This window comes from Globicephala melas, chromosome 20, assembly GCF_963455315.2.
Source record: "Globicephala melas chromosome 20, mGloMel1.2, whole genome shotgun sequence".
In the NCBI taxonomy this organism is placed as follows: Eukaryota; Metazoa; Chordata; class Mammalia; order Artiodactyla; family Delphinidae; genus Globicephala; species Globicephala melas.
The window spans coordinates 49,481,311-49,508,996 of NC_083333.1; the positions used below are offsets into that span (position 1 = coordinate 49,481,311).

Sequence of the window (27,686 nt, forward strand, 5' to 3'; positions counted from 1 at the left end):
CTCAAAATAGGATTTTTCAGCGATTGGTTTTCAATACTTAAAACTACAAACAGTAAAGAAAGGGTGTATGTAGCTGGGCAACAAGTGAGTACCCCTCCCCCCCAAAAGCTTGATTTGCAGGTTTTTAAATTTATTTTAAATTATTTATTTATTTATTTGGCTGCACTGGGTCTTAGTTGCTGTACATGGGATCTATTTTTTTTAGTTGCAGCATGCAGGATCTAGTTCCCTGACCAGGGATCGAACCCGGGTCCCCTGCACTGGGAGCATGGAGTCTTAACCACTGGACCACCATGGAAGTCCCTGCTTTTTAACTTTAACATAAAGTTAAACTGTTTTAATAGTTAGAAAAAAAATCAGAGGTAATATAAACCATAAGACAAAAAAATTTTAAATAAATGTTCCAACAACATACAGGATTCTTTCTTTTTACTTCCGCTGTCAGAAACGATTTTAAAATGACCACAACAATTTTGGGATCTGTCCTTACTCAGCTTAAGTTTGGACAAAAATATTTTAAACAGAAGCTTATAAAAATGCACAGAGCTATTTTCAGTGGGTTGTTCATATGTGAACAACACTTTTCTGGGAGTTCCCTGGCAGTCCAGTGGTTAGGACTCTGTGCTTTCACTGCCAAAAGCCCAGGTTCAATCCCTGGTCCAGGAACTAAGATCCCCCAAGCTGTGCGGCACAGCCAAAAAAAAAAAAAAAAAAACCCCACTTTTCTTATGTTTCAAAAACATCTGTGTGATTTAAAAGAGACACAATTAAGCTTTAAATATTTGAAGGTAACTTGTTTAGACTAGAAAACATATCAAACCGATCAGCCTAAAAGGAATTAATACGTAGGTACATATACAATTTTCCTGTATATTATACACCGAGGTATGATTAAAATCTTTAAAAAAATAAAATACTTCAGACGAAGAAATTGAAACTCCATTAGTCAGTTTTTAGGTTGCCCCTTTTCATTTATAAGTGACATAAAAATACTACTTTTTACACAAATTTAAGACAAATATTTTCAACAGAATGAGACACCACAATGAAGGCTTCATGAATAATTTATTCCATTTGAAGTTTTTTTTTTGTTTTTGTTTTTTTTAAAAAGTATAAACCTTTTCATTTCCTCAATCACAATTTGTACAACTCAGTGTTATGGCATTCGGCAGCAATAGTGTTTGTTCCTTCTTCTTTTTTTGTTGCGTTAAAGAAAAAAAAAAGCAATTGGACCATATTAAATCTCACTGCTAAACAACTTTAAAACGCCCCTTCAGAAAGTGACCAAGCTATTTTGAGAGAGTTGATGCGGACATGTCCAGTAATGACATTACAATTTGTAGTTTAAACTCAGTAACTTTAAGGTCCACAAATCCAGTTTACTTTGAAAACTAAAGCTATTTTAAAACTTCATGAATACATCAACCTGAGGAGTATTTTAGGTCCCAAATCCAGTTTTTAAATTAATACTCCACAAAAAAGAAAACATATATATAAAAATTTAAACACAGTTCTGGGCCCATTAAAACACCAAGAAAAATCGAAAGGTCAAGATTTCTAGCAGATTTTTTTGAGGGGTGGGGGGAAACAAAAAAAAAATGTATGTCAAAAACATTTTTCCTTAATTTAGACAAACTAAACTCTTAAGAGGAAACCCAGACCAAAACATCACTCATGCAACATTAAATGTATTAACAGACTGATATGCGATGCCATAGTGGATGAATAGCAAATTATATGATGCAACAGCATTTAAAAACTTCCTTTTAATGTATTCAATTTGAACATTTTAAATAATGCAACATAGTACTTTGATATTACAGTATTAACATAGTGCTTGATTAAAGATCTGAAAATCTTTGTAGTAACACATTAAGTTAAAAAATTACCTCAGAAGGTAAATATGAAGACGAAAGGAGAATATTTTAATACAGTAATCTGTGCCATACTGACAATTGAGTACGAATACAGCTGAGGATAGTTGACTAAGTAGTAAGAGCTTAATTTTAGTGGTTTAAGAAAAGTTAGAAAGATTTAAAAATTACAGCTACTTTAAAATTTAAGGATTACATATAAGTACACTTGGTGGCCTTCTGGCCAAACAATAAGGTGTACAGAAATTTATTCATACAGTGTTAATTCACAGTCCTGATAACTGAATGGCTTGCATAAGAAAGGTATGGCTAGATGTTTCTCACTGGCTGGAAGCAGACATTATATAACTAATCTTTTAAAATGCCAAAATATTCAACTCCCACCCTGCTTTGTAATGGATAACTGCACAAAAAACAGACATTAGCACTGTAACAAAGAAGTCAAGGTGTTGGTGATCAACTGGTATAAAGTATATTACTTTGCTTACCTATTTAAACAAAACAAAACTACCCATACTTGTCTGTGACAGTACATTAGTAGTCAGATCCATCATCCTGCATGAAAGGCTTAATTTTTTTTTTTCCTGAACCAAATCTCCTGACCTTTTCTAATGGCTATTTAATAATTTTCTATTTGAGTGCGAATTTATATATGAAGGGCAAAAAAAATCTTATCAGTAAATCCTGTATATTTGGGAACTATTCCCTGATTCCCAGATAAAAAGGAATTGTATAATGGGTTCCTTCCTTATGGCTCCATATAAAAGAAACTATCAGGGAATAATTTTTTAAAAATCTGTTTTCAAACTGAGGTGTGGTTACTATAGGCTAGTGATTTAAACAATTGAGAATACAGCTTTTATTTGTAAGAGTCACTATTGAGTTAATAAAATATATAAAAAAGGATACTGTTTTAATAGAAATTCCAAATAAGCATCTTTCCCCTCAAATCTCAGACAAGTTTTTTTTTAAAGTACAGAACAAAATATGCCAACATAATCTGTAGTGTGTTAGCATAATTTAAGAACAAATGCAGAGATGTGATCTTTAAATTTTAACTTCAAAATATGCTGACCATTGGGATTGCATTATAATTTTGAAGAAATGATCAAAAACCTCTGTCACCAATTGTTTTTTTCTATAGGAAAAACAAGACTTGCTAATGTTTCAATATACACAATTTGAAGAAATTATATTGTTCATAAGAAAGTGATATTTAAGCTAAGCATATAGTATTTACAAAACAAGTTTCAGTTAAAAAAACAAAAGCCAACCAAAAAACAACAAAACATACCAAATTACAGTTTTGTAAATACAATCAATTTTGTCCTTGTAGAGAATTAGTGAACATACAAATTCAAAATTTAGCTAGACTGCTTCCAAGAAAGACAGGTAGACTTGGCGACTGTGAATTCAAGTCAGCGACACAGGTAGGAGGCTAACTTGGACTCTCTTGTGAGCAGCACTGTAGAAAGGATTTTTTAAGGGGATAAAGCCTGCATAGAAGCAGTTATCTTGGCATGTGCAAACAAGAAGAGGGAAAGCTGTATTGAAGGAAGGGGTGAATTAAAGTCCCTAAAATTCAAGTCCCTTCTTTAGGGAGGTGAGAACCTCCTTGGCATATGCCCTGCCTTAATCTGAGCTGTGTTACAGAAAAGTACAGACTCTGGTGTTTGGGACTGCCATCTCCAAACCAAGAAAATTAAATAAATAAAATGGCAAAAGGAAACAGGTTAAGTTTAGAAAATGGTTCTTTAACTAGTGGAATAGTCTGAATACCAGATTCACTGAGGATCTATTTACACCACAGTTTGATTGCACTCACACATCCATACATATGCATACTCTCACACACATTCCCAATCTTTAATTAAAAAAAAAAAGTCAATCAAGAGTGACTGCTCTTAAAATAATTTGTAAAATGCCTAGAGCTGGGCTAAATTTCAACCTTATAGCAGATCCTGAAGATAATTTTCATAAGTAATAATATTCCCATGCCTAGATGTGCCACTGTTAAAACAACAAAAAATGTAAGCATGTAACATTAAACACCAAAATTAGTTTAAGCATTCAGTAGCAAATGTTTTTCTTGTAAAACTAAGTTTCTTTCACTGGAAATGGCCTGAAATATTAGTCATAGCCCTAAACCATAGTACAAAATATAACTGAAGAATTCTCATTTTATTCTAAGTTAAACCACCTAACAATATCACTTGTATATTGCCATCATGTTATTCTGTAAAGGTGTGACTGATATATAAAATGTTGTAAGACCTGGTACCTTTTCAATTTATAAACACAGTGAACTTCATTACTGTACATGTACTCTGCAACTACAGCTTAGCTGTAAATCCTCCACACACAATGGTATGGACATTATTCCCCCTCTATCCCCATTAAACTGTACATCAAGACAATACAAATTTACTGTCCCACCCACCCCCTTACAAAAAAATAATACTCTAAAAGCAACCCTACTGCAACTTTTTAATTAAGACGATTACATATATTTTAGACCAATTGCTTTAAAGCAAGAAGGCAGTATAAACCTTCTAGGAAAATTTTTATAAAAGAGGTTAAGAAATATAAGACAATTTATACATTTAAAAACTTACAATAAATAAGAGATGCAGGCATTTTGAATACTAGATACTATAATCCAATACAAGAACATCTTGATGTTCTGAAGCCATATGTTGAAATTCATTGTTCCTCATGTTTCCTTCTCCATGCTTTTAATATTCATTTAACATAACTGGGTACTATGGCTCATTACTTTTCACAAATACTGTGACTGGAAAAAAAAAGGTTAATTTTGCTACGAAAATGTTATAATACGCTTTGTATGATCAGTCATCATCCTAAAGAGTTCAGTATAGTCAATGAAAAATAACAGGGTTATCGCCCATACCCCCAAGTCAAAACAATATTTGTTGAAGTAATAAGAATTAGACCCCATCACAAATGACTTTCACTGAGAAGATAATTGTAACTTAATCTTGCAGCGAAATATCTTTTTCCCTTGTTCTTTTCTTGCACAGTTCCATCAAATGAAGATCACAGCATATTCATGATAAAGTTATATAACTGATTCAGCACCACAAAATGAATTGGGAGACATGAGCGTCTGTCCTGGATTGCAGGGTCACAGGTTAGCCAGGAGAGTGCATTGTACTGTTCCAAAACAAACCTGAAAAGCAAGTAAACTATGTAAGTCACGTGTTTACTTGCACTTTAAATTCTGGAAGCAATTTCCAATGATGGCATCTAAGATTCAAAGTCAATTTAAAGAAAAAAGTGGAAGGTATGAAATAGAGAGTCTTGAGGAGACTAAAGAAAACTGATTTTCATTAAAATTGTTCTCAAAAGTAGATTACACGTGTTAGAAAGAAAAGCACTCACTCTGAATGATATATAATTCATCTAGCAATCCAAGGGTGCATAACTGTAAACTACCGCCAAAAATGAGAAAAATACATAAGGATCAACATTGTATTCTTGCAAAGTTGTTATGGAGAACTCTTAATGGTAAAAAGAGCTGTACCTGAGGACATCTGAAGTCTGATTTGAGTCAAGTGGGTGGGAGTGTTTACTGTGAAGCAGCTCGTCAGATTGCACTGAAGGCACGTGGAGGTGCAAAGAGGCCTAAAAAATAACAGGTAATCAGTCAGCCAAATGGAAAAGATCTGTTGGTTTTACCTTATTCTCGCAAGGTCTCTTCCTTGATGAAATACATTTTAGATCTATGTAATGAATGGGAGCCACTATAAACATGTTTGATCTTCTTCTTTAATTCATTACATAAGTAATTTTTAAGTGTGAACTTAAAACTTTTTCAGCTTTATTGCTTTTGAGACCGCATAATAATCCTGAAAAAGGATCTCTAATTATTTGCTAAGTGTAACCTGCCTAGATATGTAAAGTAAATGTTTAAGAAAGCACAAAATTGATAAACCTGAGTACAGTCTCTAGGTTACATAGACTGTGCAAATTAACCTAGGCCTAGCAATGAAAACAGTAATAGAAGTAAGCATATGCAAATATTTTACTTAGGAAGTGATAAACCTTAAGCAGAGCTACCTCTGGTGGAATTGTGAGCACAGATGCATTCCTTTGCCCACTCAATTTCACAATGGAGGCTTAATAACAACTGGCACACCCATTTAGGTATGGCAATGAAGAATGAAAGAAAGGAATGTGGTACTCGTTTCACATTTCAGTTCCACGACCAGGGATCAAACCCGAGCCCCCTGCAATGGAAGTGCACAGTCCTAACCACTGGACCACCAGGGAAGTCCCTGTAGAAACTCTTGACAGGTCTCATTCTGTATACTACTGTAAAAGGTAGTATTTTATATTTAGGTGTTCTCTCCTCTACAATTGTAATATACGTATAAAATCTTGTTGTATATTCAGAAATATAACCAAAAATATGTTTCAACTGCCCATAAACTCTTGATTTGAGTTATAAGCAAACGTCTCTCATGTGGCAGATCACTACAAATGAATGTACTTAGTACCAGTGCTCTAATTTCAATGATAAAAAGATTTTTTAATCATCTAGGTAACAACCTATTTTTTTCCCAAGCCAAGAGAAACATACCAGATGGTTTTATTTGCCTATGGTATAGAAATAAAATGGGATGTATGAAAACAAAAGGTGAACAAAATTATGGTAAGTTATGCCTTACCTGATAATTCAGACCAGAAGTCCTAATCTTGTTACACTGTATCTGAGGGTGAATGCCCACTTTACACTATCCTCTCTGCAAATATTGAGTAGAAAAGAATCTGGATAGTCCCTTGGACTTTTTGTGAAGTGGTGTTTCTTAAAAATATGTTCTGTGAAACACTATTAATAGGTGTTACCCTTTTCCTGTGTATTAAAGTAAGCTTGGTAAATGGCAGGTAAACAATGTTATTTGCTGCTGTTTTTCAGAGCTTTTAATGTGTATTCTAACAACAAAAGGGGGGTGGGGGCAGAAAGCACATGTAGCACTTCCGAAAGCACCGAAGAACACTTTGTTTTGTAGAAACTCCAAGGTTTACTATGATGCAGAAACCCCCTTGGGAATATGTTCTTGTAATGAGATCTGTATAGACCATTGCACAAAGAATAGACTGGAAGAGGAAGAAAAGTCATATGCTAGAACTATTACCTTGGCCAACACTCTCTAATTATATTACTTCACTAATAGTCAATTCAGATCAACAGCTCTTGTATTCTTCATGAATGTGCCACAGCAATTCATTGCTTAATCACAAATGTCACTGACTCAATGGTATGTGAGCCAAGGGAACCAAGATTTAATAGCAACAGGCTCAAAAGACAGCAACAAGCCTATTGGTTAAAGTAACCACTAAAATATAACCCTAAAAAACTAAAGCATACTATTCAATTTTTACCCTACAAATAAAAATCAGCTGGCAAGTAGTTAAGTTAGCATGATTTATGGACTAAATCAGTCAACTTCTGGTGGGTTTACATAAGTGAAATCAGATCTAAATTTGTTATTTTGGAATAGGAGTAGTAGCAGCAGGAACAAACTCTAGATAGGGCTTTCATGTCTCGTTTTACCATTTTATGATTTATCTCAACCTTGTTATATCACTTGCTAATGAATTTGTTTCGATAAAATAAGTCACTGTGGGTCTGAGAATCTCATTACTTGAAAACCACTCAATAGTTTTAACAGCAATTTACACAAAGCTAGAAAGCTTTTTTAAGGAGGTAGTAAATGGATCTAAATATCAAATATTTTTACAAAGATTATGAAACCTTTAATTCCCAAAATGAGGCATAATAGGAGTGCAGAATGACATAATTCAAAGAATAATACTATATAATCATGAAAAGATCCAGGTTTTAATCTTGAGTCTACTACCAATTTATGACTTTGGACAAATGAGCTTTCCTGAACTTTTAATACGCTCACCGAGAAAATGAAGAAGTTAAATTAAGGGTAATATAAGGTTTCTCCCAGCTCTAAACGTCTATACGTGCAGCTGAAAATAACTAAGAGTAAGGGTCCCAGAAATTCGATTTAAAGTTATTTAAAGGTTTAAACTTAATATGAATTTAAGAATTACAGTTGTTTCATAATTAGATTCATAATTCTCTCTGTAATCTTGTCTAGAGAGTCGTATATGGCAATGCATTTAAGACCTCAGACAAAAGTTACAAGAGTTCAAAAAGCCACTTCTCTGTTTCTTAGGACTTAAGCCGTCAATTAGGAATTGGCAAAAAAAAAAAAAAAAAAAAAAAAAGCAATACCTTAAGAAAAAGGGGACACTGATATTGTGCTTGAGGACATGCTGACCAGAACCAGTCAGGTAACGGACCCGCTTTGGCAGTTGATACAAAGTAACCAAGGGCCAATGGTTGCTGAAGAATATTAGTTACTTCATCATGAGATTCTGTTGAAAGTAGCCGATCAGTACCCTGACCCTTAAAAAGACAAAATTAAAACTGTGTTAGTTCATTTGATATAGCTAGCACTAGCTATAAATACAGAATGGTTTATGGCAATCAGTCTCATTATTTTATTACTTCAATTTAAAATATACTGAAGGATATTTTAGAAAGTCAATTGCTATGTATCATAATTCGCATTAAATAATGAGTTTTAAGAGTTGCATGAGGAAATGAATATACCAAGTATTTAACAAGTTTGTATTATTATGTCAAGCCCGTGTTCAGTGTGTGTGTATATAAACCTTTGCATCTGACTGAAAAATACAAAATACTCAATGAACTTTCTTATTTCCTAATACGCCCTCAACTAATTCCTGACCATCACACCCCAATCCAAAAGGTGGATTAAATTTAGCTTTGTTTATCTAGCACTATCTATAAAATGCAGTTAATAGTGTTTTGGAAAGAAATATGGCAACATGAAGAGCCAACTATTAAAGTGATGCTCATATCCTTTAGATTAGTCAATGCATTCTTTGGTATTTATTTTAAGGAAACATAAAAAGAAAAAAAATGATATACATGGAAATGCTCTTTGCAATTATTACCTAAAACAGAAACAAATAAAAGACTTAAATGTCCAACGTTTGGGGAATGATATAACAAATTATGGTAAAGCAACAATGTAACATTAAAAAGCTGCTAAGGGAACTCCCTGGCGGTCCAGTGGTTAGGACTCCATGCTTCCACTGCAGGGGTACACGTGTTTGATCCCTGGTCGGGGAACTAAGATCCTGCAAGCTGAGTGGCCAAAAATAAAAAATATAAAAAGCTGCTTACACTTTTTGAAAGCTGCAACATGTGAAAGGAAGGTAATTTGCTAAAAGCAAAAATGGTTTCTGGGAATTCCCTGGAGGTCCAGTGATTAGGACCCCACACTTCCACTGACGAGGGCGTGGGTTCAATCCTGGTCTGGGAACTAAGATCTCGCAAGCTGCACAGAGCAGCCAAAAAAAAGGTAAAACTGATTTTAGTAAAGAGGTATGATTATTGGTGCTTCTCCTTATATATTTTTTCTCTTTTTTCTGTAATCTCATTTCTTTCCAGTTAAAAAAGAAAAAGGAGGAAGGTAAGGTTGGACAAAGATGCTTTATTTTAAACTTATGTACATTACAATAATCAAATAACCACTATATATAATTTCATTCAAATAATGATGTTATTCAAATGAAGCCCAATTAGTTTTGAGTTCAAATAGAATGACAAGACAGCCTGCCTGCTTCCATAGCTGCTAAAAATAAGGGGGGGCGGGGGAGGGGCGCATGTGAGAGTCTGTTTTTTCTGTTCTTATTAGAAAATTATTTCCTTTACGTTCCTTGTCACAGCCCTGATACGAATGGCAGCTCTTAGAGTAATATACTGATTCTCAGATAATATAATCCTATATCCTGCTATGGTGAAGTAGCAGGAAAACTATAAATATAAAAGGATTAATGCCAAGTAGTCTAGAAAATACAAAGTCCGAGAAAGCAGAACCTTAGAGACTCTCTTAATAACGTACAACTCAACATACTGATGTCTCTAAGGTAGAAGTACATGAATGTACTGCTGTAATGCTCTGGCTAATTTTCAAGGAAAAAAAGTGTTCTATTTCATTGATATAATCCATTACTAAGTTAATGAATGACACTTAGATAAACTGAACTTTTATAACAAGGTTACCTTGCCAGCATCACCTCCATGGGGGTAATGAGATCCTGGAGAATGAACAGGAGATCCCGTTGGAGATGCAGGAAGGATATTAATGATATCAGGGTCAAGATCATCTCCTGTGTCTAGCAAATCAAAGATACCCATTCCATCTGCTCCATCTATATAGGAGGAAGAAAAAAATTAAATACTCCATTTTTCATATCCTATGGTCATTTACAGGAGAGAGTTAATGGACTTTAACCAAAATGAGTTAATCAACATCTACCGAATGTCTACTATGTGCCAACTATTGTGCTGGGAGCCAAATAATCAACTATGCATAAATAAGCATGTGGTAGTCTGAATAATGGCCCCCCCAAAGATGTCCAAATCCTTATCCCAGGAATCTGTGAATACGTTACCATAAAGAACTTTGCAGATGTGATCAAGCTAAAGATCTTGAAATGGGGAGATTATTCTGGATTATCCAGGTGGGTCCAATGTAATCACAGGGGTCCTAGTAAGAGGGAGGCAGTACCATTAAGAGTCAGTGAAGATGTGACTATACTAAACTGCTGGCACTGAAGATGGAAAAAGGGGCCATGAGAAAGAGATGTAGGTGGTCTCTAGAAGCTGGCAAAGGCAAGCAAACAGATTCTCCCTTACGGCCTCTAGAAAGAACCAACCCTGCAGACACCTTGACTTTATAGCCCAGTAAGACTGAGTTTGGACTTCTGACTTCCAGAACTGTAAGACAGTATGTGTTGCTTTAAGCCACGAACTATCTGGTAATTTGTTACAAATAGCAATAGGAAACTAATACAAATGCTGGAAATGAAAACATATTTAAAATGAGACCATTCTCGACTAATTCCTAAATTCTTTACTATTAAAATATTCAAGTTACTGTATAACACACTAAAAGAGGAGAATAATTAATACCCATACTTGTGATTTTAGAGAGATGCCATTTTCTAAGGTAACCACTCAGAGCAACAATGGAATATCACTTATTTTCTCTTCTACTAAAATGCAATCAATAGGTTCATCTAGAAAACTTACAAATTACTATATTATTCTGGCAAATCAAAACACAAAAGAATATAAAATGACCTGCAAAGTTCATGTACAGGTAACTCAACAGCACATACATAAACCTGTACATTGGGACTTCCCTGGTGGCGCAGTGGTTGGGAATCCGCCTGCCAGTGCAGGGGACACTGGTTCGAGCCCTGGTCCGGGAGGATCCCACATGCCATGGAGTGACTGGGCCCGTGAGCCACAGCTACTGAGCCTGTGCGTCTGGAGCCTGTGCTCTGCAACAGGAGAGGCTGTGATAGTGAGAGGCCCATGCACCGGGATGAAGAGTGACCCCACTTGCCACAACTAGGGAAAGCCCTTGCACAGAAACGAAGACCCAACACAGCAAAAATTAATTAATTAATTAATAAACTCCTACCCCCGACATCATCTTAAAAAAAAAAAAACCTGTACAAAAATTTTATGATCCATGTTGACTTTTAAAATAAGTAAACATTTATGGGATAATTCATAGCACTAGTTCTGATATCAATAAGGTAGAAGAATGGCTGTATTAGTTTCCTGTTGCACTTCAACAAATTACCACAAACTCGCTGACGTGAAACAACATACATTATTCTCTTACAGTTCTGGGGGCGAGAAGTCCAAAATCAGTTTTATTGGGTTGAAATCAAAGTGTTAGTCATTAGGCCAAAATGAAGGTACTGGCAGGGCTATGTTCTCCCTTGAGGCTCCAGGGGAAAATCAGTTTCCGTGTCTTTTCCAGCATCTAGATCCATCTTCAAGGTCAGCGGCATAGTCATTTCTCTCTGACTTTGCTTTCCTGTTTCCACCACATGCCCTTCTCCTCTTTTGTGTACAGTCAAATTTCTCTCTATCTCCCTCTTATAAGGATCTGTAAGATTGCATTTTGGGCCCACCTGCATAAGCCAGGGTAATCTCTCCATCTTAGGATCCTTAATTTAATCAGATCTGCAAGTCTTTTTTTTAGGTGGGGGAGAGGGAATATAAGGTAACATTCACAGGTTTCAGGAACATTCACAGGACACAGATGTTTTGGGAGGTATTATCCACCCTATAATCAGCCACAATCATCCAGATTTACTTTATATTTGCAAACCTGTACAGAACAATCCACCTACCATTGTTGGGATTGAAAGCTAAGTCCAAATTTTCAGTGGTATAAGTAGCTGAAGCTACTTGCACAGAAGCAGAAGTAGGAAACACAAGTATATGAGTACATGATGTATCCTGTGGGGTGTTAAGCTGAGACGTCTGCATGTTTAGAGTGGTGCTTCTTCCAAATACAGAACCAGTTGACACAGAATCTGGAAAGAAAATGAAAGGTATTTTTTTCTTTTAATAAATGAAAAATCGATTTTACAAAATACGTAGAAACTTAAGTGCATAAAGAATTAAATCTGATATAAACTAAAGATAGCTAACCTGGCATAATAACAAAAGAGCCTTGGGGTTCCATTGCTACCAAGCAAGCACTGAGAATGCTGGGAGAGTCTGCAGCAGATATACCACACATTCTACACATGTCTTTCAGCCTTTTACTTAGGGACTGCAAGTTTCGACGACTCAGCAAACAGCTCCAATCTGTGGGTATCAACAGTAAAAAAAAAAAAAAAAAGAAAATATCTAAAGTAACAGCATTGTTAACACTGTATAGAACAAAAAGTTAAAACCTAATGGTTTTAAAATTAACGTATTCTTCAAGAGTCATCATTAAGTCAAAAAACTCTTATTGCTGACTTTACTCAACATCCTTTATCCCAACTTTAATGTACATTAATATCAATTAGGACCTGCTGAACACAGGATGAGTTGCACACTAAACAGAAAGGGGGAAAAAATGGAAGATGACAAGAATAGTAGTAATAACACTGATATAAAGTTCCAATATGTCCTTTTAAAATCTGAGTTAAGCCATTTGTGGACTGGACATATGTGGTTACTCTTTAAAAAGACAACAACAACAACAAAAAAAACACAACAAAAAACTAGATTTTTATAACCTTTGCATTTTATTCAGTACCTATTCCGAGATATGGTCAGAATAGTATATGAATTAACATAAAACAGAAATTAACCATTCTCCTGCAAAGTATGGCTTACAAACAGCAGAAGCAAGAAGAACTACAATCCTGCAGCCTGTGGATCAAAAACCACATTCACAGAAAGACAGACAAGATGAAAAGGCAGAGGGCTATGTACCAGATGAAGGAACAAGATAAAACCCCAGAAAAACAACTAAATGAAGTGGAGATAGGCAGCCTTCCAGAAAAAGAATTCAGAATAATGATAGTGAAGATGATCCAGGACCTCAGAAAAAGAATGGGGGCAAAGATCACGAAGATGCAAGAAATGTTTCACGAAGACCTAGAAGAATTAAAAGAACAAACAAACAGAGAAGAACAATAAAATAAATGAAATGAAAACTGCACTAGAAGGAATCAATAGCAGAATAACGGAGGCAGAAGAATGGATAAGTGACCTGGAAGACAGAATGGTGGACTTCACTGCTGCAGAACAGAATAAAGAAAAAAGAATGAAAAGAAATGAAGACAGCCTAAGAGACCTCTGGGACAACATTAAATGCACCAACATTCGCTTTATAAGGGTCCCAGAAGGAGAAGAGAGAAAGGACCCGAGAAAATATCTGAAGACATTATAGTGGAAAACTTCCCTAACACGGGAAAGGAAATAGTCCAGGAAGCACAGCGAGTCCCATACAGGATAAACCCAAGGAGAAACACGCCAAGACATACAGTAATCAAACTGGCAAAAATTAAAGGCAAAGAAAAATTATTGAAAGCAGCAAGGGAAAAACGACAACATACCAGGGAACTCCCACAAGGTTAACCACTGATTTCTTAGCAGAAACTCTACAAGCCAGAAGGGAGTGGCATGATATACTTAAGGTGATGAAAGGGAAGAACCTACAACCAAGATCACTCTACCCGGCAAGGATCTCATTCAGATTCGATGGAGAAATCAAAAGCTTTACAGGCAAGCAAAAACTAAGAGAATTCAGCACCACCAAGCCAGCTCTACAACAAATGCTAAAGGAACTTAAGTGGGAAACACAAGAGAAGAAAAGGACCTACAAAAACAAACCCAAAACAATTAAGAAAATGGTCATGGGAACATACATATCGATAATTAACTTAAACGTGAATGCATTAAATGCTCCAACCAAAAGACACAGGCTTGATGAATGAATACAAAAACAAGACCCATATATATGCTGCCTACAAGAGACCCACTTCAGACCTAGGGACACATACAGACTGAAAGTGAGGGGATGGAAAAAGATATTCCATGCAAATGGAAATCAAAAGAAAGCTGGAGTAGCAATATTCATATCTGATAAAATAGACTTTAAAATAAAGAATGTGACAAGGAAGGACACTACATAATGATCAAGGGATCAATCCAAGAAGAAGATATAACAATTATAAATATACATGCACCCAACATAGGAGCACCTCGATACATAAGGCAACTACTAACAGCTATAAAAGAGAAAATCGACAGTAACACAATAACAGTGGGGGACTTTTAACACCTCACTTACACCAATGGACAGAGCATCCAAAATGAAAATAAATAAGGAAACAGAAGCTTTAAATGACACAACAGACCAGATAGATTCAATTGATATTTATAGGACATTCCATCTGAAAACAGCAGATTACACTTTCTCCTCAAGGGTGCACAGAACATTCTCCAGGATAGATCACATATTGGGTCACAAATCAAGCCTCAGTAAATTTAAGAAAATTGAAATCATAGCAAGCATCTTTTCTGACCACAATGCTATGAGATTAGAAATCAATTACAGGGACAAAAAGCCTAAAAAACACAAACACATGGAGGCTAAACAATACGTTACTAAACAACCAAGAGATCACTGAAAAAATCAAAGAGGAAATCAAAAAATACCTAGAGACAAATGACAATGAAAACACGACAATCCAAAACCTATGGGATGCAGCAAAAGCAGTTCTAAGAGGGATGTTTATGGCTATAAAGCCTACCTCAAGAAACAAGAAAAATCTCAAATAAACAATCTAACCTTACACCTAAAGGAACTAGAGAAAAAAGAACAAACAAAACCCAAAGTTAGGGACTTCCCTGGTGGCACAGAGGTTAAGAATCCACCTGCCAATGCAGGGAAGAGAGGTTCAAGCCCTGGTCCGGGAAGATCCCACATGCCACGGAGCAACTAAGTCCGTGTGCCACAACTACTGAGCCCGTGAGCCACAACTACTGAAGCCTGCATGTCTACAGCCCATGCTATGTAACATGAGAAGCCACTGCAATGAGAAGCCCTTGCACCACCACAAAGAGTAGCCCCTGCTCACTGCAACTAGAGAAAGCCCGTGCACAGCAATGAAGACCCAGTGCAGCCAAAAATAAATAAATTTATTTTTAAAAAAACAAAAAAACAAAAAAACCCAAAGTTAGCAGAGGAAAGAAATCATAAAGATCAGAGCAGAAATAAATGAAATAGAAACAAAGAAAACAATAGTAAAGATTAATAAAACTAAAAGCTGGTTCTTTGAGAAGATAAACAAAATTGATAAACCATTAGCCAGACTCATCAAGAAAAAGAAGGAAAGGACTCAAATCAATAAAATTAGAAATGAAAAAGGAGAAGCTACAACAGACACCGCAGAAATACAAAACATCCTAAGAGACTACTACAAGCAACTCTATGCCAATAAAATGGACAACTGGGAAGACATGACAACTTCTTAGAAAGATATAACTTCCCAAGACTGAACCAGGAAGAAATAGAAAATATGAACAGAACAATCACAAGTAATGAAACTGAAACTGTGATTAAAAATCTTCCAACAAACAAAGTCCAGGACCAGATGACTTCACAGGTGAAGTCTATCAAACATTTAGAGAAGAGTTAACACCCAACCTTCTCAAACTCTTCCAAAAAATTGCATTGGAAGTAACACTCCCAAACTCATTCTATGAGGCAACCATCACCCTGATACCAACAGCAGACAAAGATACTACAAAATAAGAAAATTATAGACCAATAACACTGATGAATACAGATGCAAAAATCCTCAACAAAATACTAGCAAACAGAATCTAACAACACATTAAAAGGATCATACACCATGATCAGGTGGGATTTATCTCAGGGATGCAAGGATTCTTCAATATACGCAAATCAATGTGATATACCATATTAAGAAACTGAAGAATAAAAACCATATGATCATCTCAATAGATGCAGAAAAAGCTTTTGACAAAATTCAACACTCATTTATGATAAAAACTCTCCAGAAGGTGGGCATAGAGGGAATCTACCTCAACATAATAAAGGCCATATATGACAAACCCACAGCAAACATCATTCTCAATGGTGAAAAACTGAAAGCATTTCCTCTAAGATCAGGAACAAGACAAGGATTGTCCACTCTCATCACTATTATTCAACATAGTTTTGGAAGTCCTAGCCATGGCAATCAGAGAAGAAAAAGAAATAAAAGGAATACAAATTGGAAAAGAAGACGTAAAGCTGTCACTCTTTGCAGATGACATTATATTATACACAGAGAATCCTAAAAATGCCACCAGAAAACTACTAGAGCTAATCAATGAATTTGGTAAAGTTGCAGGATACAAAATTAATGCACAGAAATCTCTTGCATTCCTATACACTAATGATGAAAAATCTGAAAAGAGAAATTAAGGAAACAGTCCCATTTACCATTGCAACAAAAAGAATAAAATACTTAGGAATAAAACCTACCTAGGGAGACAAAAGACCTGTATGCAGAAAACTGTAAGACACTGATGAAAGAAATTAAAGATGATACCAAGAGATGGAGAGATATACCATGTTCTTGGATTAGAAGAATCAATATTGTGAAAATTACTATACTACCCAAAGCAATCTACAGATTCAGTGCAATCCCTATCAAATTACCAATGGTATTTTTTACAGAACTAGAACAAAAAAATCTTAAAATCTGTATGGAGACACAAAAGACCCCGAATAGCCAAAGCAGTCTTGAGGGAAAAAAACGGAGCTGGAGGAATCAGACTCCCTGACTTCAGACTATACTACAAAGCTACAGTAATCAAGATAATACGGTACTGGCACAAAAACAGAAATACAGAACAATGGAACAGGATAGAAAGCCCAGAGATAAAGCCATGCACCTATGGCCAACTAATCTATGACAAAGGAGGCAAGGATATACAGTGGAGAAAAGACAACCTCTTCAATAGTGGTGCTGGGAAAACTGGACAGCTACATGTAAAAGAATGAAATTAGAACACTCCCTAACACCATACACAAAAATAAACTCAAAATGGATTAGAGACCTAGATGTAAGACTGGACACTATAAAACTCTTAGAGGAAAACATAGGCAGAACACTCTTTGACATAAGTCACAGCAAGATCTTTTTTGATCCACCTCCTAGAGTAATGGAAATAAAAACAAAAATAAACAAATGGGACCTAATGAAACTTAAAAGCTTTTGCACAGCAAAGGAAACCATAAACAAGACAAAAAGACAAGCCTCAGAATGGGAGAAAATATTTGCAAATGAATCAATGGACAAAGGATTAATCTCCAAAATATATAAACAGCTCATGCAGCTCAATATTAAAGAAACAAACAACACAATCCAAAAATGGGCAGAAGACCTACATAGACATTTCTCCAAAGACATACAGATGGCCAAGAAGCACATGAAAAGGTGCTCAACATCACTAATTATTAGAGAAATGTAAATCAAAATTACAATGAGGTATCACCTCACACCAGTTAGAATAGGCATCATCAGAAAATCTACAAACAACAAATGCCGGAGAGGGCGTGGAGAAAAGGGAACCCTCTTGCACTGTTGGTGGGAATGTAAATTGATACAGCCACTATGGAGAACAGTATGGAGGTTCCTTAAAAATCTAAAAATAGAATTAACGTATGACCCAGCAATCCCACTACTGGGCATATACCCAGAGAAAACCATAATTCAAAGACACATGCACCCCAATGTTCACTGCAGCACTATTTACAATAGCCAGGTCATGGAAGCAACCTAAATGCCCATCAACAGATGAAAGGATAAAGAAGATGTGGTACATATATTTAATGGAATATTACTCAGCCATAAAAAGGAATGAAATTGGGTCATTTGGTGAGACGTGGGTGGATCTAGAGACTGTCATACAAAGTGAAGTAAGTCAGAAAGAGAAAAACAAATATCGTATATTAACACATGTATGTGAAACCTAGAAAAATGGTACAGATGAACCGGTTTGCAGGGCAGAAGTTGAGACACAGATGTAGAAAACAAACGTATGGACACCAAGGGGGGAAAGCTGCGGTGGGGGGTGGGGTGGGGATGGTGGTGTGATGAATTGGGCAATTGGAATTAACATGTATACACTGATGTGTATAAAATTGATGTCTAATAAGAACCTGCTGTATAAAAAAATAAAACAAAATTCAAAAAAACACAGAAATTTAAGTATTAAATAATAAAAGCACAATTTTACCTTTTAATTCTCCATGACCAATCCTTCCTAGACGGCCAATTACAACTCTCCATGGCAATGAACTCATCTGTACAAGTCCTAAGCACCACTCCCAAAGTTTCTGTAGACCAAATCTTCTAGCAGATCCTTTTTTCCGACGAGCCCTGTTGTATGGAATAGAGTCATAAATATTTCTAAAATTCCTATGATGACATTTCGAAAGAGCTCAAATTTGTGAAAAACTGGTCCCTTCATTTTAATGCTTGATAGTTTTTACACAAGTCCTAAGCAAGAATATATATAAAATCACAGGTTTGGCATGATAGTTTGGCATGATAGTTTGTATTTTGGCATGATAGTTTGTATATTAAAATATATACTTAAAAATTGTCCAAGAACCACCAAAGTTCACCAGAAACACTGCTCTATACCAGAGATTGGCACACTTTTTCTTTAAAGGGCCAACATTTTAAGCTTTGCAGGCCATCAGGATTCTTCTGCAAGAATTCAACCTGCTGCAGCACTAAAGCAGCCATGGACAATAATTAAACAAATGAGTGTGGCCAGATTTGGCCTATGGCCTGGAGTTTGCCAACCCTTGCTTCATACTTTATTTTTTTTTTAATAAATTTATTTTTTAATTTATTTTTGGCTGTGTCGGGTCTTTGTTGCTGCGCACGGGCTTCCTTTAGTTGCGGCGAGTAGGGGCTACTCTTCATTGTGGCACTCAGGCTTCTCATTTTGGTGGCTTCTCTTGTTGCAGAGCACGGGCTCTAGGCACATGGGCCCAGTAGTTGTGGTTCGCAGGCTCAGTAGCTGTGGCGCACGGGCTTAGTTGCTCCGTGGCATGTGGAATCTTCCCAGACCAGGGCTCGAACCCATGTCCCCTACATTGGCAGGCGGAATTCTTAACCGTTGCGCCACCAGGGAAGTCCCTTGCTTCATACTTTAAATTGAAGAATATCCAACAAACCCCTCCCCACACTTCCCAGAACAAAACAATGCTGTTTTCTGCATGCACGTCCTTTATTAGGCAAGTACATAACATTAAGTGCTCTGTGGTTGAGCAACAGTAGCTACCATTTATTGAGTACTTCCTATGTACCAAGCAGTATGTCCAATCAATTTACATGTAATACCTCATTTCATCTTAACAACCCTATAAGGCAGATAAAATTATCCTCCTAATTTTACAGAGAAGTAAGCTACAGCTCAGTCGGATAAAGTAATTTTGTCGAGATCACACAGCCAATAAGTGGCAGGACTGGGATTTGAACCCAGATCTCTATGACTCTAGAGTTGGACCTCTTAACCGTCATCTCACTTCTACTTTCAGTAAAATGGAAATACACTATTTTTTTATTGGGAGGGTGGTATTATTCTTTCTCTATTCTCTTTCTCATCCTTCACAGATTAATGTTTCTATATTCAGCGCCACTATAACCAAATAATCACTAAGTTTTTTTGCACATAACCAATTTCTGAAATTAAAAGAACAGAACGTTTAGATAATAAAGAAGAAAATAAAGAACAGAACCAAATCTGAAAATTAAAGTTACTTCATGGATTTTTCAGGTTCTCTTAGGCAGTGTTCACTAGCCTTGAAATATGTTATTACAAGTGTCTATTAAGTGATAATTCAATGAGGCTCATCTTTTGTGACCTATTAGTTACAGTCTTCATGGATAACTGCTCATGATACCTAACTACTATCAAGAAGAATTCTAAAAAGAAGACCACCATTTTCAGAAGACACTCCAACATTTAAAGAGGAAAATTTTTAGTAAAGAAAGTTAACTCAGTTTATTAGGGACTATATCTTAGATGGTATATGAGAAAAGTAAATGTTCTAGGATGCCTTACTAGATTTTAATTTGCAGATGGCTTTCTAGTTCCATGTTCCAAAATTTGTTAGGCTAAAATCATTACCTCAAGGTTTATTACACAGAATACAGGGGCTTTAACCTCTTTTGTCTATGTAACCGAGATAATCAAAATTATTTTTGAGTCCATTAAATTATACAATGTAAATATTCACTACAAAAGAAATGAAAAGCACCCACAATCCCAAGACTTAATATTTTAATATATATACCTTCCAAACCATTTTCTATTCATTAAAAATGAAACATAATATGCATGTATGAATTTTTTTTCAAGGGATGATACAATGATACACTTAAGGAAATAAAAGTACCTATTTGGGACATCGATGTTAATGATACAAGTTTCTAAAAGTTCTCCATATAGATCTGTGCAAGATGCAAGAATCCATCTTTGATCATGTGATAAACAGTAGCCCACGAAAAGAACATTGTATTTCTGTCCAGCTTCTCCAAATGTTTCTCCTAGCTCTGTCTGTTTATCCTTCACTGGAGCCAGAATAAAAGGAGGTGTATAAAGTCGAATACACTCTGGTCTCTGTAAAGTAAAAAATTAAGTTACTACGGTACTATACAATCACAAAAAAATTTTTTATTGAAAATAAAGATAGGGACTTCTCTGGTCGCGCAGTGGTTAAGAATCCGCCTGCCAATGCAGGGGACATGGGTTTGAGCCCTGGTCCAGGAAGATCCCACATGCCACAGAGCAACTAAGCCCGTGAGCCACAACTACTGAGCCTGTGCTCTAGAGCCTGTGAGCCACAACTACTGAGCCTGCATGCCACAACTACTGAAGCCCATGGGCCTAGAGCCCGTAAGCTGCAACAAGAGGAGCCACCGCAATGAGAAGCCCACGCACTGCAACGAAGAGTAGCCCCTACTCGCCGCAACTAGGGAAAGGCCATGCGCAGCAACGAAGACCCAACACAGCCAAAAATAAATAAATTAATTAAAAAATAAAAATAAAAGAAAGATATAGTATATCTACCCGTTATAAGATAACTGGAAAATGAGAGCTAATCAGAGACTTGCACTTAGTTTTGCATAAAATCATAAAATGTAGTCCTTCAATAACTTTGGTAATGGAAAACATACTTACATCAGGACTTTTAAGAGCAGTTTCCATGGCTAAACCTGGACCAAAACCAGTCAATGTTTTCACATTGGTTGATGTTGGAAGTGGTCTCCGACACTGGGTAAAGGCCGAAAAAGCCAGGGATTTTAAATGCTGGGTATAGATTTGTCTATCTTCATGCTTCACAGGTTGCAACAGGTACTGACAGGGAACAATCTAAGAATTACAGGCAAACATTACAAATGTTAGACTTTCCACAAGAGAATAAAAAGAACAGTGAGTCTAAAACTCTAAACATTTTATTAGAAAATTTAAACAAAACATAATTAAAATGATAATCTAAAGAATGATATTTTCTTATCTATTATATAGATTTTTAATGAATACTCAATTTTATTAATAAGCTATGTAAAAATCTTTAAACATTTCTACATAGCAGTTATACTGATCAATACTGCCACTGACTGCCATAGTCCTGTTGTAGTCTATAAAGAATAATTCAAATTCTCTGCATACAACTTAATATGGTTAATTTCTCTCTACTTCTAGTTTGTAACCTCTTATTTAGAACTCTAGTTTATATAAGTCCATTCTTTTCCTATTTAAGCTTATGAATTTAAAAATTAGTTTATAAAAGTAACATGGGAGAGATATTTAACATACTTAATGTGGTCTTTTTATTCTCTATTCTTACTGTTGTATCACTGCAAGTTTACCTTTTATAAACTAAGATTTCTATAATATTATTATTTATATAAAGTCAATATAATAGAACCTGGCCTTTAGAAAATCAATGTGGATACAGAATAGTAACTTTGAAACTTCTATCAACGTCAAGCGTTTTAAATAAATTAACTTATAACATTTATCATTCTCACCTGTACAGAAACAGTGCTCTTAACATGAGGAGGAAGAGTCTGGACCATTTCCAGAAAACATCGAAGTAACCCCAAAGTCCATACATTAGAAGAATTAGTGCTCTCATCTTTGTTTTCATATGTAAAAGGATCAATTATATAAACAACAATTGCAGGTGGATAAGTGATTGCATGTGAATCACCATCTGTGGGAATGCCCACTTTGTCCCGATCCATTGTGCTAAAATTTGAAGTAGAAATAAGACAGTTAGGGAAAAAGTTCTCCTGTACCTTCTCGGAATAGCATCAAAACAGGTTCTTAATACCCTTTTTTCTTTCTTTTTTTTTTTTGGGGGGGGGCGTGTGGTGTTGAGAGCCTCTCTAAAAATGAGGAACAGCTTTCTCTCCAAAGAGAACCAAAAAGTTCACAATTTGATGGTGTACAAAGACCCTCGGCATTAAGAGGTCTTGCATTAAAAAGAAGAAACAGAATTCTTAAAACCACAGAGCATTAGAAATGTCAGAGAGCTTAGTGCTTAAGTGATAAAACTAAGACAAAAATAAATTAAATGAGCTGCCCAAGATCACAAGGCTGGCTAGAGGCAGAGCTAGACCAAAAAGAAACCAATTCTCCAGACTTAGTCAATGTTCTATTACATTTTTAGAATATATATATTCATTTCATACTTCATGACTTCAATGGTGATTAAGCTTCATTCTTTGATGGTGATATGATTTTTTAAAACTCCAAATCTTTTTAGATGTTCAAAATGGAAGATCTAGCTGGGTAATTAAGAGTCTGCTTTTAATCACATGTAAGTATAACTTTGGGCAAAACTGCATCCAGGTAGCTGAAAGATATAACCAAGCTTAGGCTAACTTAACCTATAAATCGAAAGGGAATGCCTTCTTCATAAAGTAATAAAGAGAGCTGTCACCATCATTGTTGTTGTTATAAATAACTTAAGTGGAAGCATTTTGTAAAGAGCATAATATGCATTATATCCTATTGCTCCCACTCTACAGATAAGAAAACATGCTCAAAAACGTTAGGTAACTTTCCTAAAGTGACATAGCCAGTAAACGACAGATTCAAATTCTGGTACAACTCTTATGCCACTGAACAGGGTCATTCAATAGTGACTTCTAAATCACTGGAGTGATTTGCATAGGCAAGTCTACTTGACAGTTACGTCACAGAACAGACTCAAACATCACAGGATAGTTAGACTAAATGGTTTTTAAGGTCTTCATTCCCACCCTGAGATTCTATGATAAAGACTTTATGAAGAGTCTTCATTATAATTTTATAGATTAAATATTCGACATTATAAAAACTAAAATTTCAAGGATAAGACCAAAGGCTCTTTATGTTATTTGGACAAGAAGAAGCATATATTTATACTTCTGCAAAGGTTGGTATATTTAAATATACCTTTCAGACACATCAGGATGTGGCTGACTCGGAATCGAAGACGACTCTCCAGAAATCCCAGCTGTTTGTAGAGCTGATGGTGGTTGCCCTCCTAGCTGGCCATTCTGAACTGTACTCGTTTGCGTAGACATGGATCCCGCAACACTACTGTTCATACTGCCAAAGGGTGGAAATGAAGGTAGTTTATTTGATGACATTCCACTATTCAAGTTGGAGGATGATGAAGATGAAGCTGAGGTTGTGGTCAAAGTTGAGTTAGCTGTGGCAACTGAAGAAGATATGGCAACACCTGAAGTCATTGTCACAGTGCTGCTTGCTGCAGATGCTAGGGTGGCAGATGGAATATTAGCATTTCCAGTACTTGTCATCTGAGGTGGAGTAATCAAAGGCTGACTTGTAGGGGCAACTAAATTTGGTTGGGAAAGCAGAGAGCTGTCCAATGGCTGGGAAGCAAGGTAAGGACCTAAAGACAATAAAAACAGGATATTTAATTCTTTATTTCACTGATTGGTTCTTTATTTAATCTACTATGTGAATAATAATTTCTAGTTTATACTCTTTTGGTCATTACCCTCCCCCTAATTTGCCTGCTAACAGTGTAGCAAACACTAGCTTTCTATTTCCCCTACAAAGTGAAAAAATTTTTTAAATGGAATTGAAAAATAAACCAGTTTATACAAAATAAAGAAATGGTTTCCATGAAATATAATAAAATTCTATTTTGAAGGCATAATTAATTAAATAAAAATAACAGTATCTAGCAAATTTTCATTAAACCATTCAACAAGTTCCTAGGTCACAAGTTGAATAGTGACTATACTGGGAACTAATTAAATATAAAATGGAGGAATGTTATGGGGTTCAAATTATAGGAATGTCTAATGAGGTTCAATGTTTTGGTTCTGTGTCTCTTTGGATTAAGTCTAAAGTTAAGTCCATTGATATTTAATTCAAGGGTGTTAAAAGCAAGTCTTCAACAGCTGTCATTTCTTAATTCCAACAAAGAACTGTCTCTCTGTGTTGTAGAGGGAACTACAAGTTGTTTTACCTCTAAACCATTAACAAATCAAAAATCTTAATTTTAATAAACTTAAATAAAAACACAAATCTTCCTACTTGATGGGATCCCTACCGTAGTTATCAACAAACTTTTTCTGTGAAGGATCAGATAGTAAATATTTTTGCCTTTCCAAGTTACACAGTCTCTGTCACAACGACTCAGCCCTGATCTTGTAGCATAAAAGAAGCCACAGACATCTGTAAATAAATGAGCATGGCTGTGTTGCATTAAAATATTATTTACAAAAAGCTGGTGGACTGGGTCATACTTTGCTAAAATGACCTTATACAATAAATACAAATTCAATACCTAGGTCATATCTGCAGACTTGTGCATAAAGCTTGAGTTTAGAAAATGCTTCACTGTTACCATCAGCTGCCTGAGAAAACCATTCTGCTACCAACTTTTCTGATAGTTTCTTTGATGCAGTAGATCCAACTCTCATGATCCCATCCGTCAATAGTCGAGAAATAGGTCTATGTTGACCCAATCGACAAGACTACAAATACAGATACAGAAATCAGAATTAGTGAGTGTGCTATAGTTTTTTAGTTCATATCATAAAATAAAGGATTTAAGCTATTTAAAAATAAGCTTTATCATTTATAACTAACATTTGCAATAATAATATCAAGGTGAAATGGTGCCACAGGTCTTTTTACTTTTCTACATTAGAAATCCATTGAATTTCTATCAAAATTAAAATATCTCCAATGAAATAAAACACCTAGATAATAATGGCACTAGATCCACGTAGTTTGAATAATGAAAACTTGCAGAATACAGAAATAACTGAGCATGAATATACAGTCATTTTAAGTTGTACATCCATCCCAATTCATGTATATAAATGCATTATCCAGCTCTCCCTCCAATTCTGCAGGCCACTAATGTTTGTTACAGGAAGCCCAATCTCAAACAGGTTTGCAACACTGGATTAAGTAAGTTTAGACAAGGATTTCTTTACTGTAAGACTTTCAAAGGCTTTAATAAGCTAACATGTATAGTGAATCTCTAAAAGGTAAATAGATACAAAATGTCTCCCCAAACCTATCTAACTATGGAACTTTTTTCTGGGAAGATTTTGCAGGACTAGTGTTCTAAATAACACTCTTTGGAAATATTTACTTTTACAAAACACACTACAGATACCTTGCAATTAAAGTTAAGTAGAACATTAATGAGGAGCTAAACCAGCTCAAACTAACGATTCAGATTGTAAAAGAAACTAAATTTTAAAGACTAGATTTCCAAGCATTTGTGGGAAAAGGGAGATACCGTTGGCCCTTTGTATCCTTAGGTTCTGAATCCACAGATTCAACCGACCATGGATCAAAAATATTCAAAAAAAAAAAAAAATCCAGAAAGTTCCAAAAAGCAAAACTTGAATTTCCCATGTCTGCAACTATTTACAAAGCATTAGGTATGTAATGCTATGTAAATATCATCTATAAGTAATCTAGAGAGGATTTAAAGTACAAGGGAGGATGTGTATAGATTATATACAAACACCATGCCATTTTATATAAGATTGAGCATCCATAAATTTTGGTGTCTGCAAGGGGTCCTAGAACCAATACCCTGAGGATATTCAGGAACGACTATAAAATGAAGTTAAGACTGTATGTTCCAGGGTACTTAAAATTTATAATCATTGTACTCAATGATGGATACAACATGAGAATTGTAACTTAAAAGACCAGCCAAGAATTTCAGAAATAAAATGGATCTTAGAGAGGCCTATCATAGCTTTATTTTACATATGAGGTAAGTAAGGCCTAGTGTCTAAACCTGAGGTCCTAGAGAATCAAGACTAGAATTTTTATAAATGTAATTTGTTCCTGGCCATTTACAATGCTACCCTTTGTTTCAGAAAAAGATTATCTTAAATGGGACATACATGCTCTCAATGGTTTTCCCCCAGTACGGCAATTTCCACAGTGACCCGTGGTGCACACATCTCACAAAGGGTCTGGCTCAAAGCTGTAAAGAATGTAACTGGCTTTTATGAGAACTAAACACCTAATCTGACATTGTTATTATTCTTTACCAATCAACTGAAATATCCAGTATATTTTATATATAAACATACAAATCATAAGGTAGTTTTAAAACGACACCTCTTTTTAAGCACCTACCTCATATATTGCAGTAAGATCTCTAAAAAAGCTTTTGGCTCCATTTAACAAGGCTTCATTTTCTGGACATAGTACAACATAAGCTATATCTCTTTGAGATCCATAGGGTTCCAGCATAAGTCTCTCCCAATAAGGGAGAGCAAATGGAGAAAGCACCAGAAAATCAAAATCATAACCCAACAAAAACGTGGGGATTGGCAGTGGTTCTGGGGATTCATCAGTTCCTAAATAAGAAAAGACATATTTTAAGAAAAGATTTAAAAGAAGAACATTTATTTTTATATATTATTTTTAGAATATTTTAAAATTTTATTTATTTTTGGCTATGTCAGGTCTTAGTTGCAACATGCAGGATCTCCGTTGCGGGTTCTTCCATTGCAGCGTGCGGGCTCAGTAGTTGTGGTGCGCAGGCTTAGCTGCCCCTCAGCATGTGAGATCTTAGTTCCCCAACCAGGGATCAAACCCGTGTCCTCTGCATTGGAAGGCAGATTCTTTACCACTGGACCATCAGGGAAGTCCCAAGAGGAACATTTAAATGTCAAGAGTTAGTGTAGTCATTATTAGTAGTAAAAATATTTAATTAAAGACAAAAAATACCTAAAAGCCAGTGATTGAGACTTTCACAGTTAGGAATTTGCTAAATGACCTTTTATAAAATATGTGACTTATACCTTCACTTAAATGTA

General features: G+C 35.5%; 1 protein-coding gene across 1 annotated transcript in view; it reads right to left on the reverse strand.

Moving 5' to 3' along the window:
* Nucleotides 1-1,046: 1,046 nt before the first annotated feature.
* The window catches only part of MED13 (mediator complex subunit 13), a 94,324-nt gene continuing 67,684 nt past the window's right edge, over nt 1,047-27,686 (reverse strand). The window contains exons 18-30 of the mRNA XM_030881804.2: nt 27,001-27,224; nt 25,172-25,361; nt 23,803-24,265; nt 22,389-22,608; nt 21,535-21,726; nt 20,750-20,973; nt 18,574-18,716; nt 12,469-12,627; nt 12,165-12,350; nt 10,012-10,160; nt 8,149-8,322; nt 5,419-5,519; nt 1,047-5,064 (exon numbers count right to left, since the gene is read on the reverse strand). Coding sequence (XP_030737664.1) covers nt 4,932-5,064; nt 5,419-5,519; nt 8,149-8,322; nt 10,012-10,160; nt 12,165-12,350; nt 12,469-12,627; nt 18,574-18,716; nt 20,750-20,973; nt 21,535-21,726; nt 22,389-22,608; nt 23,803-24,265; nt 25,172-25,361; nt 27,001-27,224 — 2,558 coding nt within the window. The 3' untranslated portion in view covers nt 1,047-4,931. The remainder of the gene's footprint in view (nt 5,065-5,418; nt 5,520-8,148; nt 8,323-10,011; nt 10,161-12,164; nt 12,351-12,468; nt 12,628-18,573; nt 18,717-20,749; nt 20,974-21,534; nt 21,727-22,388; nt 22,609-23,802; nt 24,266-25,171; nt 25,362-27,000; nt 27,225-27,686) is intronic.